The sequence below is a fragment of the Mobula birostris genome, chromosome 7 (genome assembly GCF_030028105.1).
Source record: "Mobula birostris isolate sMobBir1 chromosome 7, sMobBir1.hap1, whole genome shotgun sequence".
NCBI classification, from domain to species: Eukaryota; Metazoa; Chordata; class Chondrichthyes; order Myliobatiformes; family Myliobatidae; genus Mobula; species Mobula birostris.
Genome location: NC_092376.1, coordinates 9,640,714 through 9,653,109, shown reverse-complemented (window position 1 = coordinate 9,653,109; position 12,396 = coordinate 9,640,714). Strand labels below are relative to the sequence as shown.

Sequence of the window (12,396 nt, the reverse complement as noted above, 5' to 3'; positions counted from 1 at the left end):
GCTCAAACTGGGCATGGCACCTGATGATGATGATGATGATGATAGGTAGGGTAAATGCAAGCAGGCTTTTTCCATTGTGGTTTGGTGGGACTACAACTGGAGGGCATGAATTAAGGGTGAAAGATGTAAAATTCAAGGGAATCGGGAAGGGAAACTTCTTCACTCAGTGGGTTGTTAGATTGTGGAATGAGTTTCCAGCTGAAGTGGTGCATGCGAGCCTGACTTCAACATTTGAGGGAAGTTTGGATAAGTACATGGAAGGTAGGGATAAGGAGGGCTACGGTCCCGGTGCAGATCGATGGGAGTAGGCAGTTTAAATGGTTCAGCACAGACTAGATGGGCTGAAGGGCTTCTTTCTGTGCTGTACTTTTCTGTGACTCTAGACAGAATCATAGAGTTCTAGTTGCACCCAAAGTTAAAGTTTGTCCCGAGCCTTGTGGCCCATCAGGCCGGTGCTTATGTCGGTTTCTGTGGCGTGAAGCGACTGAGAGTACGAGACTCCACCCACCCCCCCCCCGTCGATCACCTCCGCTCTGTCCCCCACAACAGACAGGATCTCCCAGTAGCCACCCACTTCAACTCTGCTTCCCACTCCCATTCAGATATGTCCATACGTGGCCTCCTCTACTGCCATGATGAGGCTAAACTCAGGTTGGAGGAGCAACACCTCATATACCGTCTAGGTAGTCTCCAGCCCCTTGGTATGAACATAGAATTCTCCAACTTCTGGTAATTCCCTCCCCCTCCCTTTCCCTATCTCTATCTCTATGTCACTCTGCCCCCTCCCCCAGCTGCCTATCACCTCCCTCATGGTTCCACCTCCTTCTACTATCCATTGTGTTTTCCCCTATTCCTTCTTCACCTTTCCTGCCTATCACCTCCCTGCCTCCCCTCCCCCGCCCCTTTATCTTTCCCCTTACTGGTTTTTCACCTGGAACCTACCAGCCTTCTCCTTCCCACCCTCCCCCACCTTCTTTATAGGGCCTCTGCCCCTTCCCTCTACAGTCCTGACGAAGGGTTCCGGCCCGAATCGTTGACTGATCGTTTCCACAGATGCTGCCCGACCTGCTGAGTTCCTCCAGCGTGTTGTGAGTGTTGCTTTGACCCCAGCATCTGCAGGGTATTTTGTGTTTATGTGTTATAAGGGTTCTCTTCACTGGACTATAGGAGACTGAGGGGAGATCTGACAGAAGTTTATAAAATGACAAGTAGTCAGTCAGAATCTTTTTCTTGGAATAGGGATGTCAAGTACTAGAGGACGTGCATTTAAGGTGAGGGGGGAAAGTGTAAATGAACTGTGTGGGACAAGATATTTCTTTAATTGTCTGCCAGAGGGAGAAAGGGGAGAAGGAGGAGGAACCAAAAAGGAAGTAATGGACAGGTGAGGAAAACGGGTGAGAGGGTAACCAGAATGAGGAATGGAAAAAAAAAAGGAGGGAGCAGGAGGAGAAATTACCGAAGTTAGAGAAAGCAATGTTCATGCCTTCAGGTTGGAAGCTACCTAGGTGTGTTGCTCCTCCAACCTTGCCCTAGTTTCTGAAATGTGCTTTTCAGGGTAGCACCTTGTTTTGGAGAGTCTTTAGTTTCTTCACTTAGTAAGCCCGTCACCTATATGGGGGCGGCAGCATCGCAGAGTCCTCTGTCCAGAGCCAATCTTTCAAACTGTCCCCAGGTGTAATCCATCTCTGAAGACCCTTCCTCTCCCAGCAATGAGGTCTTTGGAGCTTCTGTTGGCATCTCTATAGCTCTGGGTTTTTAAAAGGATGTGGTCGCTAGCCCATGCCCACCCCTCCCTACACAGCCAGGCTTGGGACCGTCCATGGTGGAGTTTGCTTCACTGCCCAATGCAATTTCCATTCTGTGTGTTGTCTGTACCAATGTGCCAGAGATACTGCTCTAAGTAAATCTTTGTACTGTACCTCACTGTAATTGTGCACATGGTCTCTGTGGGAACCAGACTGCTGCATTTCTCACTCACAACAGTGACTACCTTTCGAACATTCTTCACTGGCAAACACTGAAGGGGAAGCGAATGACAAAGTTCACTTTGATCATTGTGCATCCTCACCAAGCCACGGTGACTTAATTGATCTATTGGGCCAGGCAGGTGGGAATCGTCAGCTATGATTGGCAGCTCATCCAAGCGAAGGGAAACTCTGATCTCAAACTGCCTCTGCCTTGCGCCTGTACCCACTCATGGGGAAGGCTTCAAGAGTAAATCTACAGCTGGAATTCCGAAGACAGCCCAATGTTGAGTTCAACACTGATTGGCAACTCCTGTGACGCCGCTGGTGACAAATTGTATTGGTCTCTGCTGTTCCTTTGGATTCTTCAGCTGTGTAGAGAGTTGGAGCCTGTTGCATGGGCAACAGCTTGCTCTCTATATCATACTGCCTGGCTTGCATAATAGCTTGCGTACAACAGCTAGAACGCATCATCCATGGTCAATGCGGACCAAGAGTTGGGGCCAAGTTAACAACAGGGGCTGATCCTTCAGGACAGTTCACTTACCGGAGGGCGCTTCCAATGCACATTGGATAACAGCGCGGTTGAGCAGAACAGCGACTCCTCGCTGGCGAGGAACTGGGGGTCCTCGAAGAGCTGATTGCGTTGCTGGCATTCCTTTTTGAGGGCGTAGTAATCCTGGTTTGCATAGGGCTTCACGGAGTCAAACATCCTTCAAACCTGCCGAAAGGAACACAATGTACAATGAGGAAGACACCAGGGGCAACACACACAGAATGCTGGAGGAACTCATCACATTAGACAACGGAGAGAAATGTAGATTGAACGTAGCGGACCACAAGACAGAGGAGCACATTAAGCCATTCGGCCCATCAAGCCATGGCTCATTGAATGCCTTGGGCTGATACTCTTCACCAGTGCTCCCTTTATCAGGAAGACATAGGGTCTCCGCACCACTCCCATTAATTGATTTATCCGAACTTCTAAATGTTGAAATTGAACCTGCATTCACCACTTGCACAGGCAGCTCATTCCACACTCCCAACACCCTCTGAGTGAAGAAGATCCCCCACCAATTCCCCTTAAATATTTCACCATTCACCCTTAACCTATGATTTCTAGTTCTAGTCTCACCCAACCTCAGTGGAAAAAAGCCTGCTTGAATCTCCCGTATCTTTACCCCACATAATCATATCTCACCTCATTCTCCTACACTCCACAAAATAAAGTCCCAACCTACTCAACCTTTCCCTGTAACTCAGTTCTTCAAGTCCTGGCGACGTCCCTGTAAATTTTCACTGGACACTTTCAGTCTTATTAATATCTTTCCTGGACGTAGGTGTCTAGAACTGTACACAATACTCCAAGTTTGGCCTCATCGATGCCTTCAACATATCATGCCAACTTCTGTACTCAACAGGTTGATTTATGAAGGCCAATGTGCCAAAAGCTCTCTTTACTATCCTATTCTTCTTTTAATATTTAGGTACAGGAATGTTATGTCATTTCTTCTTTGCCAAGAATTTAAAACATTTTCCTCCTTAAATGATTCAGTGTCAGTGATTCCATCAGTAAACAGCTACAGTGGATGTTGTATAGACTGATGGGACAGTATTAATCAAGGTCTGCAGTGCCGAGAGACCTGCGGATTGCTTGGGAGACCATTAGACAGATTGACAAAGTGGAAAGAACTGGTGGAGGGAATATTTTTGTAGGATCTTTTGGAAGCAGAGAAGGTTATTGGGGTCTCCCTACCTTCTGTCCAAGACCTCTTTCAGAGTTGATGCCTCCAGAAGACACGGTACATCATTAAAGACCCTTCACACCCTCTCCATGAACTGTTTGTTCTTCTGCCATCAGGCAAACGTTGCAGGAGCATCAAAACTAGAACCACAAGGCTACTAAACAGCTTCCTCCCACAGGCAGTCAGACTGCTCAATAGCTGCTCTACCCGACTCTGCTTTTCACTTGCACTGGACACTTATAACTTGATTTTAACTGACATGTGGCTGTTGTGTTTTACTATTTATTGTTATGTTTATTATTTAGTGTTGCGTTTGTTATGTTATGATTGCACTGCTCCTGGGAAATGCTGTCTCATTCTAACCTGCAGAGCTGATGTACGGTTAGAATGACAATAAAGTTTTTTGAATCTTGAATCTCAGGATGTAGGTACAGCCAATAAGTATATTTCAGTATGGTCACTAATGCAATGCATGAAACAGGGCAACCAACTGGTATGTAGCATGGTCCTATGATGTCATTAGGACTTAAAACCATGACACAGGAGCAGAATCCGGCCTTTGGCTCCACCATTTGATCATGTCTGATTTATTTTCCCCTCTCAATCCCATTCTCCTACCTTCTCCCTGTAAATCTTTACACCCTTACTAATCAAGAACCTATCAAATAAAATAGGCATCCATTAGTCTTGTGAGACCATGGACTTGCGGCTTGGAAGGTTTCCAGGGCGCAGGCCTGAGCAAGGTTGTATGGAAGACTGGCAGTTGCCCATGCTGCAAGTCTCCCCTCTCCACGCCACCGATGTTGTCCAAGGGAAGGGCATTAGGACCCATACAATTTGGCACTGCTGTCATCGCGGAGCAACGTGTGGTTGAGTGCCTTGCTCAAGGACACAGCACACTGCCTCAGCTGAGGCTCGAACTAGCAACCTTCAGATCACTAGACCGACGCCTTAACCACTTGGCCATGCGCCACAGCTTCAGCTTTAAATATACCCAATAACTTTGCCTCCACAGCCGTCTGTGGCAATCAGTTCTACAGATTTGCCACTCACTGGCTGAAGAAATTCCTCCTCACTGTTCTAAAGGGAGGTCCCTGCATTCTGAGGCTATACCCTCTGGTCCTAGACTCCCCCACCATAAGAAATATCCTTTCCATTTCCACTCCATTGAGGCCTTTAGACATTAGATAGGTTTCAATGAGATCCCTCACTCATTCTTCTGAATTCCAGCGAGTACGAGCCGAGGGTCATCAAACACTCCTCATACGATAAGCTTTTCAATCCCAGAATTATTTTCATGAACCTCCTTTGAATCCTCTCCAATGTCAGTACGTCCTTTCCTAGATAAGTGGTATGTAAAGGATGTAAGAAATAAAGTCAATTCAATTCAAAACAGCTCCTAGACTCCCCCACTATAGAAAATATGCTAGATGTACATTACCCACACTAGGAGAATGGCCTGATGTGTTAAAGTGATATCATTTTGGGATTAAGTATAGACGAACATGTCAGGGAAAACCTCCTCTGTTCTTCTATGAAGCAATACCCTGAAATCTCCTACATTTGGCTGGGAGGGTCTGGGGATTCTCAGGTAACACCTCATCTGTGCCACACGGTGCACAAAAATAGCAGAAGTAGCAACAATCTGCTAGAGCAGGGTTTCCAAAACCCATGTTCCACAGATCCCTTACTTAATGGCATTGGTTCATGGCATAAAAAAGGTCGCAAATCCCTGTGCTAGAGGAACTGAGAGGGCAGAGCAGTATCTGTAAGAGAGCTGAAGGGAACTGTCAATGTTTGGGATTGAAACTCAGCAATTATGACTGACAGTGGGGAGGAGCAGTGGTAAGTGTGAAGAGACCCAGTAACCCCACCCCACCCACTTACTAGTCCATTCCACCCTTCATCCTCCTATCCCTCCTGCTTCCACCTTCACATTGAGATCACACCTGGAGTATTGTGTACAGTTTTGGTCTCCAAATTTGAGGAAGGACATTCTAGCTATTGAGGGAGTGCAGCGTAGGTTCATGAGGTTAATTCCTGGGATGGCGGGACTGTCATACTGTTGAAAGATTGGAGCAACTGGGCTTGTATACACTGGAATTTAGAAGGATGAGAGTGGATCTGATTGAAACATATAAAATTATTAAGGGATTGGACACGCTAGAGGCAGGAAACATGTTCCCGATGTTGGTGGAGTCCAGAACCAGAGGCCACAGTTTAAGAATAAGGGGTAAACCATTTAGAACGGAGCTGAGGAAAAACTTTTTCACACAGAGGGTTGTGGTTCTGTGGAATGCTCTGCCTCAGAAGGCAGTGGAGGCCAATTCTCTGGATTCTTTCAAGAAAGAGTTAGATAGAGCTCTTAAAGATAATGAAGTCAAGTGATATGGGGAGAAGGCAGGAACAGGGTACTGATTGTGGATGATCAGCCATGATCACAGTGAATGGCGGTGCTGGCTCAAAGGGCCAAATGGCCTACTCCTGCACCTATTGTCTATAATTCACCCTCTACACACCGAGTCCCCCCACCCCTCTTTCCTATTACAAACATGAAGAAATCTGCAGATGCTAGAAATCCAAATAACACACACAAAATGCTGAAGGAGCTCAGCAGGCCAGGCAGCATCTATGGAAAAGAGACGTTCTGGGTCAAGACCCTTTAGCATATATATTTCTGGTTCAATCTGTTATACATCTGTCTCCATTCTCACCTCCTTTAATTCCACTGGACAACAAAGATTTTGCTTCCTAAATACTTTTGGGTGTACTTCATGGATTTTGGACTGCTGATCATGAAAATCACCACGAAATTTCCCTATCATGCAACTATTTTTGTAATTGCCTATATTTGTTATTTAACTTGATAATTCAAGTCAATTAAAATATTGCTAACAATGTAAACTGAAAAGTTTTCCATCTTGTCCATGCATGCCTGGGCATGGTTAGGCAGGGAGGATGGTGCATGACAGGACAGACTTCAGAAAGGCAATAAAAGCATCATACACGCAGCGTCCTATGCATTGCGTTTACATGTATATCGGTTTGCAATCACGTTCATATGCATGCTCCACGCGCATGGCATATTGTGTGCACTCATTACAATAAAATAATTATATTTTCAGGAGTATTTATGATAGCAAAATATCTCACCAATATTGCAACAGCTACGATTCTTATTGTTATATTTGTGGCGAGTATACGTTTAAATCACAAAGACGGAGCATGACTCCTCTTATTAAGAAGACTCCTCACATTTGTTGCACTCCCATTTAGACTTCTGTCCTGCAAATCTTGGCTGTCAGTGACGAGCATAGTGAAAAGTTGCACCAGGATATTGTGGTCATGGAGAAATGGTATCTGGGCAACCGGAATCCATCGGTGCTGGCTGATTATTGTTGGACACTTAAGCGAGAAACCTCAGACACCAAGTACAAATAAAAATCATCAGCAAAACACTTTTAGCTTAGTTGAACTACTGCAATGCATCAGCACTGTTAAGCAATTAAAAGCATTGCATTCAATAAAAGTTTATTTCGTTTCTCCAAATTCCTACATGATACAAGCAGTCTGAAATTATATTTGTTTTCAGCTTCAAGCGGTCTATTATAAACAGAAGTTTCTGAGGAGACAACACCTTCAGAAAAAATGTGTTGTCTAGTCTCAGAGTTCAGCAAATGTGTCTGTGCTTATCTCTCTCCAGCAGCTGCCTTCTTTTTTACTCTCTCCTCCTCTAATCCGCCTCTCGTATTTTCTTCTCTCTCCCCCTCTCTGCCTGCCTTCATTTATTATCGACCTGTCACTGGAAGGTAACATGACAATTAGCCTAGCTGTTTACAGCACCAGTGCTTGGAGTTTAATCCCCACCACTGTCTGTCAGCAGTTTGTACGCTCTCCATGACCGTGTGGGCTTCATGCGAATGCTCTGGTTTCCTCTCACATGCCAAAGATGTACAGGTTAGGGTTGGTAAGTTGTAGGCACGCTAGGTTGGTGCTGGAAGCATGGTGACACTTGTGAGCTGCCCCCAGCGCATCCTCGGACTGTGTTGGTCACTGACGCCAATGTATGCTATGATGTACTGTGACAAATAAGGCTAAGCTTATCACAATCTCCCAGTTCCTTCCCCCTCACCTCCACTACCTGCCCATCATCTTTCACCCCTCCTCAGTCCACGGATCACCTCAGGCTCCTGTTCCACCACTCCCCATTCTCATCATCCTGACCATCCACCCTCACTTTCAGTCTCCTGTCTCCAAACAGGTGTTTAAACCTTCCTGAAGAAGTTGTATACTTTGATAAAAAAAAAATGAACCTTTGAAGAAGTATCTCGGGCCGAAACATTGACTGTTTATTTTTTTCCATAGACGCCGCCTGACCTGCTGAGTTCCTCCAGCGTTTTGTGTGTTGTGTTGCTTTGGATTTCCAGCACCAGCAGGCATTCTCGTGTTGGGGTTTGGAAATGGATGCACCAGGAGGTCTAGAACTGCCAACTGGGCAACAACTTCTTCCCCCGAGGCTTTGAGACTAATGAATACCCTGCCACCACCGAGGTCTTGTCACCTGTCTAACTGTACTTTGAATTATATTAACTTACTTATGGTTACATTTCGGTTATGTGATATATGCTTTGTGGGTGCACAGTAAGCCAGAGAAAAATTGTTTCATTTGCTTGTTTATATCTATAGTCAGATGACAATAAGTTCAAAATTCAAAGTAAATTTATTATCAAAGTACATATTCTGTATGTCACAATATTCAGCCAACCCTAAGATTCATGTTCTTGTAGGCATAGTCAATAAATCCAATATCCAAATAGAAACAATGGAAGATCACTAACAGGGCAGATAATCAGAGTGTAAAAGACAACAAATACAAAAAAAAATTAATATTAAATAAATAAGCAATAAATATTGAGAATATGAGATGAAGAATTCTTGAAGGTTAGTTCAAAGGTTGTAGGAACAATTCAGTGATGGGGCAAGTGAAGGTGAGTGAAGTTATCCCACCTGGTTCAGATGCCCGATGGTTGAGGGTTAATAACCGTTCCTGAACCTGATGTTGTGAGTCCTGAAGCTCCTGTACCTTCTTCCCGATGGCAGCAGCAAGAAGAGAGCATGGCCTGGATAGCGGAACCCCTGATGATGGATACTGCTTTCCTGTGACAATGCTCCAGGTAAATGTCAAAGTTATAGAGAGGGCTTTATCGTAATGGACTGGGCCATATCCACTACTTCTTGTAGGATTTTCCGTTCAAGGGCATTGGTGTTTCCATACCAGGCTGTGAGACAGCCAGTCAATATACACTCCACCACACATCTATAGAAGTTAGACTAAGTTACAGATGTCATGCCGAAGGTTTGCAAACTCCGAAGGAAGTAGAGGTGCTTTCTTCATAATTGCACTTAGCGCTGGACCCAGGACAGATCCTCTGAAATGAGAACACGAGCTTAAACTTGAACTTGAGGGGAGACAGCGTGGGAAGCAGGGCATGTGAAATTGAAGAGCTTAATATTCGTGCCATCGGGTTGTAGACTACTCACAGGAGGTATGAGGTACTGTTCCTGTAATTTGCAGTTGGCCTTTCACTGGCAGTGCAGGAGGACAAAGACAGACAGAACGGTGTGTGGGGAGGGGCAAAATGAAATCACTGGCAACTGGGAGCTTCAGATAAATCTTCAAGGTGGAGATTATATTAGGGAGAGCAGAGATTTTTCTTTGCTTTTATTCCGGAGAATGTATGGAAGAATCAGTAAGGGTTGGCAGCAACACCTCTACCGTGATGATTCTAAACACTGGGGCTTCACAACATTGCATCCTCAGCCTCGGCTCTACTCCCTGTACACTCATAATTTCACAACCAGATTCTGCCCTCACTCCATCTACAAGCTTACAGATGTTACCACCCTATCAGAATCAGGTCTACTATCTCTGACATACGTCATCAACTTTGTTGGCTTGTGGCAGCAATACAGTGCTATACATAAAAAATTACATAAAAAATATATTTTGTAAGTTTTTAAAAGTAATGCAAAAAGAGAGCAAAAAAGTAAGGTAGTGTTGAAGGACTGGTCAGAAATCTGATGGCAGAGCTGAAGAAGTGTTGAGTGTGTGCCTTCAGACTCCTGTACCTCCTCCCTGATGAGAAGAGGGCATGTACAAGAGAAAATCTGCAGATGCTGGAGAACCAAGCAACACACACAAAATCTTGCAGGAATGCAGCAGGCCAGGAAGCATCTGTGGAAAAAAGTACAGTCAACATTTTGGGCCAAAACCCTTCAGCAGGACAGAAGGGGGCACGTTGTGGGTGGTGGGAATCCTCAACGACGGATACCGCTTTCTGGAGATACCTCCTTTTGAAGATGTCCTCGATGCTGAGGAGACTAGTGCCCATGATGGATCTGGTTGAGTTTACAACCCCTGCAGCTTTTTCTCCAAGTCAGGGCCTCGGCGCCTCCATACCAGACGGTGATATTAGCATTGTGGGCCACATCTCAAATGACAAAGAGCCAGAGTACAGGAAGGAGATAGAGAGCTTACTGATATGATGTTAACAAAAGATCTGGGCTTGGGCTTCAGAAAGGGGGAGGGGGCAGTCCACATGCTCCTCTCTAAATCAACAGAGTTGAGAGGGTTGAGAGCTTCAAGTTCCTCAGTGTCCTGTCCTGGTCCAACCACATGGACGTCACGGCCAAGAAAGCTCACCAGAACCTCTACTTCCTCAAGCAGCTGAAGGAATTTGGCATATACCTGCCAACTTGACAATTTTTATTGATGCCCCATAGAAATCATATTACCTGGATGCATCACGGCTTGGTATGTGACCACAAGAGATGGCAGAGAATTGCTAAAACATCACGGAAACCATCCTCTCCTCTATGGACTCTCTGCCTCAGTAAAGCAACCAGCATAATCAATCACACCCACCCAATCTGACATTCTCTTCTCTCCCCTCCAGTAGTGCAGACGATACAAAATCCTGAAAACACGTACACTAGGCTCAAGAACAGCTTCTTCCCTGATGTTGTCAGACTCTCGAACAGACCTCTTGTATGAAAAAGTGGACTCTTAACCTCACAACCTACCTCATTATGGCCTTGTGTCTAATTGTCTAACTGCACTGCCCTTTCTCTGTAATTTTTATACTTTATTTTGCGTTCTGTTTAACCTTCTAACTCAATACACTGTATAATGATCTGATCTGTATGAACAGAATGCAAGACAAGCTTTTCAGTGTATCTTGGTACATATGTTAATAATAAACCAACACTAAGATCAATGTGAGAATATTTTTGTTTGCTTTAGTGGTGGCTTTGTGTTGTGATGTCCCACTGCACAGTCCTTCAACTCGTGACAGAGAGTCTTGGGGGTGGGGGGGTGGAATCTGTCAGATTCACCACCAACTCCAACAGACAAAAGGCCAAAAGGAGGCTACACTTGACTTCCAACATGGACAGCTTTCCAAGAGTAGGCAACACAGGCATTCCAGGAATTCCAGTGTTGAGATTCTAGAGATCAGAGCCTACTGCACAGAAAACTCCAGGCTATCAGCTGACCACTGGAAAAGATGAGTGTTGGGCCAAGTCCAATGACTCACTTTGTGCAAAAATGGGAAAGTGATATGGAGCAGGAAGTTCGGCATGTGAGTGTTGGCAGGGGGTGAGGAGAAAGAAGATTTATATATTTTTAAAAAAGGTAATGGAACTCATGGAAAATATACTGTAATGACAAAAATCAGGAGGTAAAAATAGACAAAACCAATATGCATAAAAACATACCAATAACTCATTGTTGCTAATAGGTTCTCTCATCTCCCATGGTCCACGCTCCACTTTCAGGTTCCTTCTTCTTTAACCCTTTATCTTTTCCACCTTTCACCTCCCAGCTTCTCACTTCATCCCTGTCCCCCACCCACCATCCTTCCCCCTAAGCTGGTTTCACCTATCACCTTCTAGCTTGTACATTTTCCCCTCCCACCACGTTCATAATATTGAGTCTTCTCCACACCTCCCCACCCACAAGTCCCGATGAAGATCTCAGCCCGAAATGTTGACTCTTCATAGATGCTGTCTGACCTGCTGAGTCCCTCCAGCAATCTGCCTGTGTTGTTGGCTGTTGTACTTCATTGGATTGGCTAAGAATTCAACACTCAAGTTATTCCATTGACTACGATAGGACAGACAGACTGACAGCCAGTATCTTTCTCCTCCAGAGTGAAAATGACAAATACTAGGGGACATACCTTTAAGACACAATTTCCCAACTTTTTTTATTCCATGAACCCCTACCATTAATGGAGGGATCAATGGACCCAGATTAGGAACCTATGTTTTAAGATAAGAGGAGAAAAGTGTCAAGTGAGTTGATTTTTTTAAGTTACGTGGACAGTGGTAGCTGCCTGGAAGATGCTGCCAGAGGTAATGGTGGGAGCAGATACGATGGTGGTGTTGAAAAGGCTTTTAGATACATGGATACACAGGAAATGGAGAGAGATGGATCATGTGCAGGCAGATTTGGCATTGTAGGCCAAATGGCCTGCTCCTGTACTATACTGTTCTACATTTGTTCCAGGAATTCCTTTGGGACGACTATAGAACAGAGACAGTACAACACCAGAACAGAGCCGAGGGGTTTGTACAACGTGGTACAGTACTATGTTCTAACACAAAGTTTTTCACTGTTACTCAGT

General features: G+C 44.9%; 1 protein-coding gene across 2 annotated transcripts in view; it reads right to left on the bottom strand.

Moving 5' to 3' along the window:
• capn5a (calpain 5a) overlaps positions 1-12,396 on the bottom strand; it is a 165,816-nt gene that overhangs the window by 112,714 nt on the left and 40,706 nt on the right. For both annotated transcript variants that reach the window (XM_072262602.1, XM_072262603.1), the window contains exon 2: positions 2,512-2,685. In XM_072262602.1, coding sequence (XP_072118703.1) covers positions 2,512-2,676 — 165 coding nt within the window. In that variant the 5' untranslated portion in view covers positions 2,677-2,685. The remainder of the gene's footprint in view (positions 1-2,511; positions 2,686-12,396) is intronic.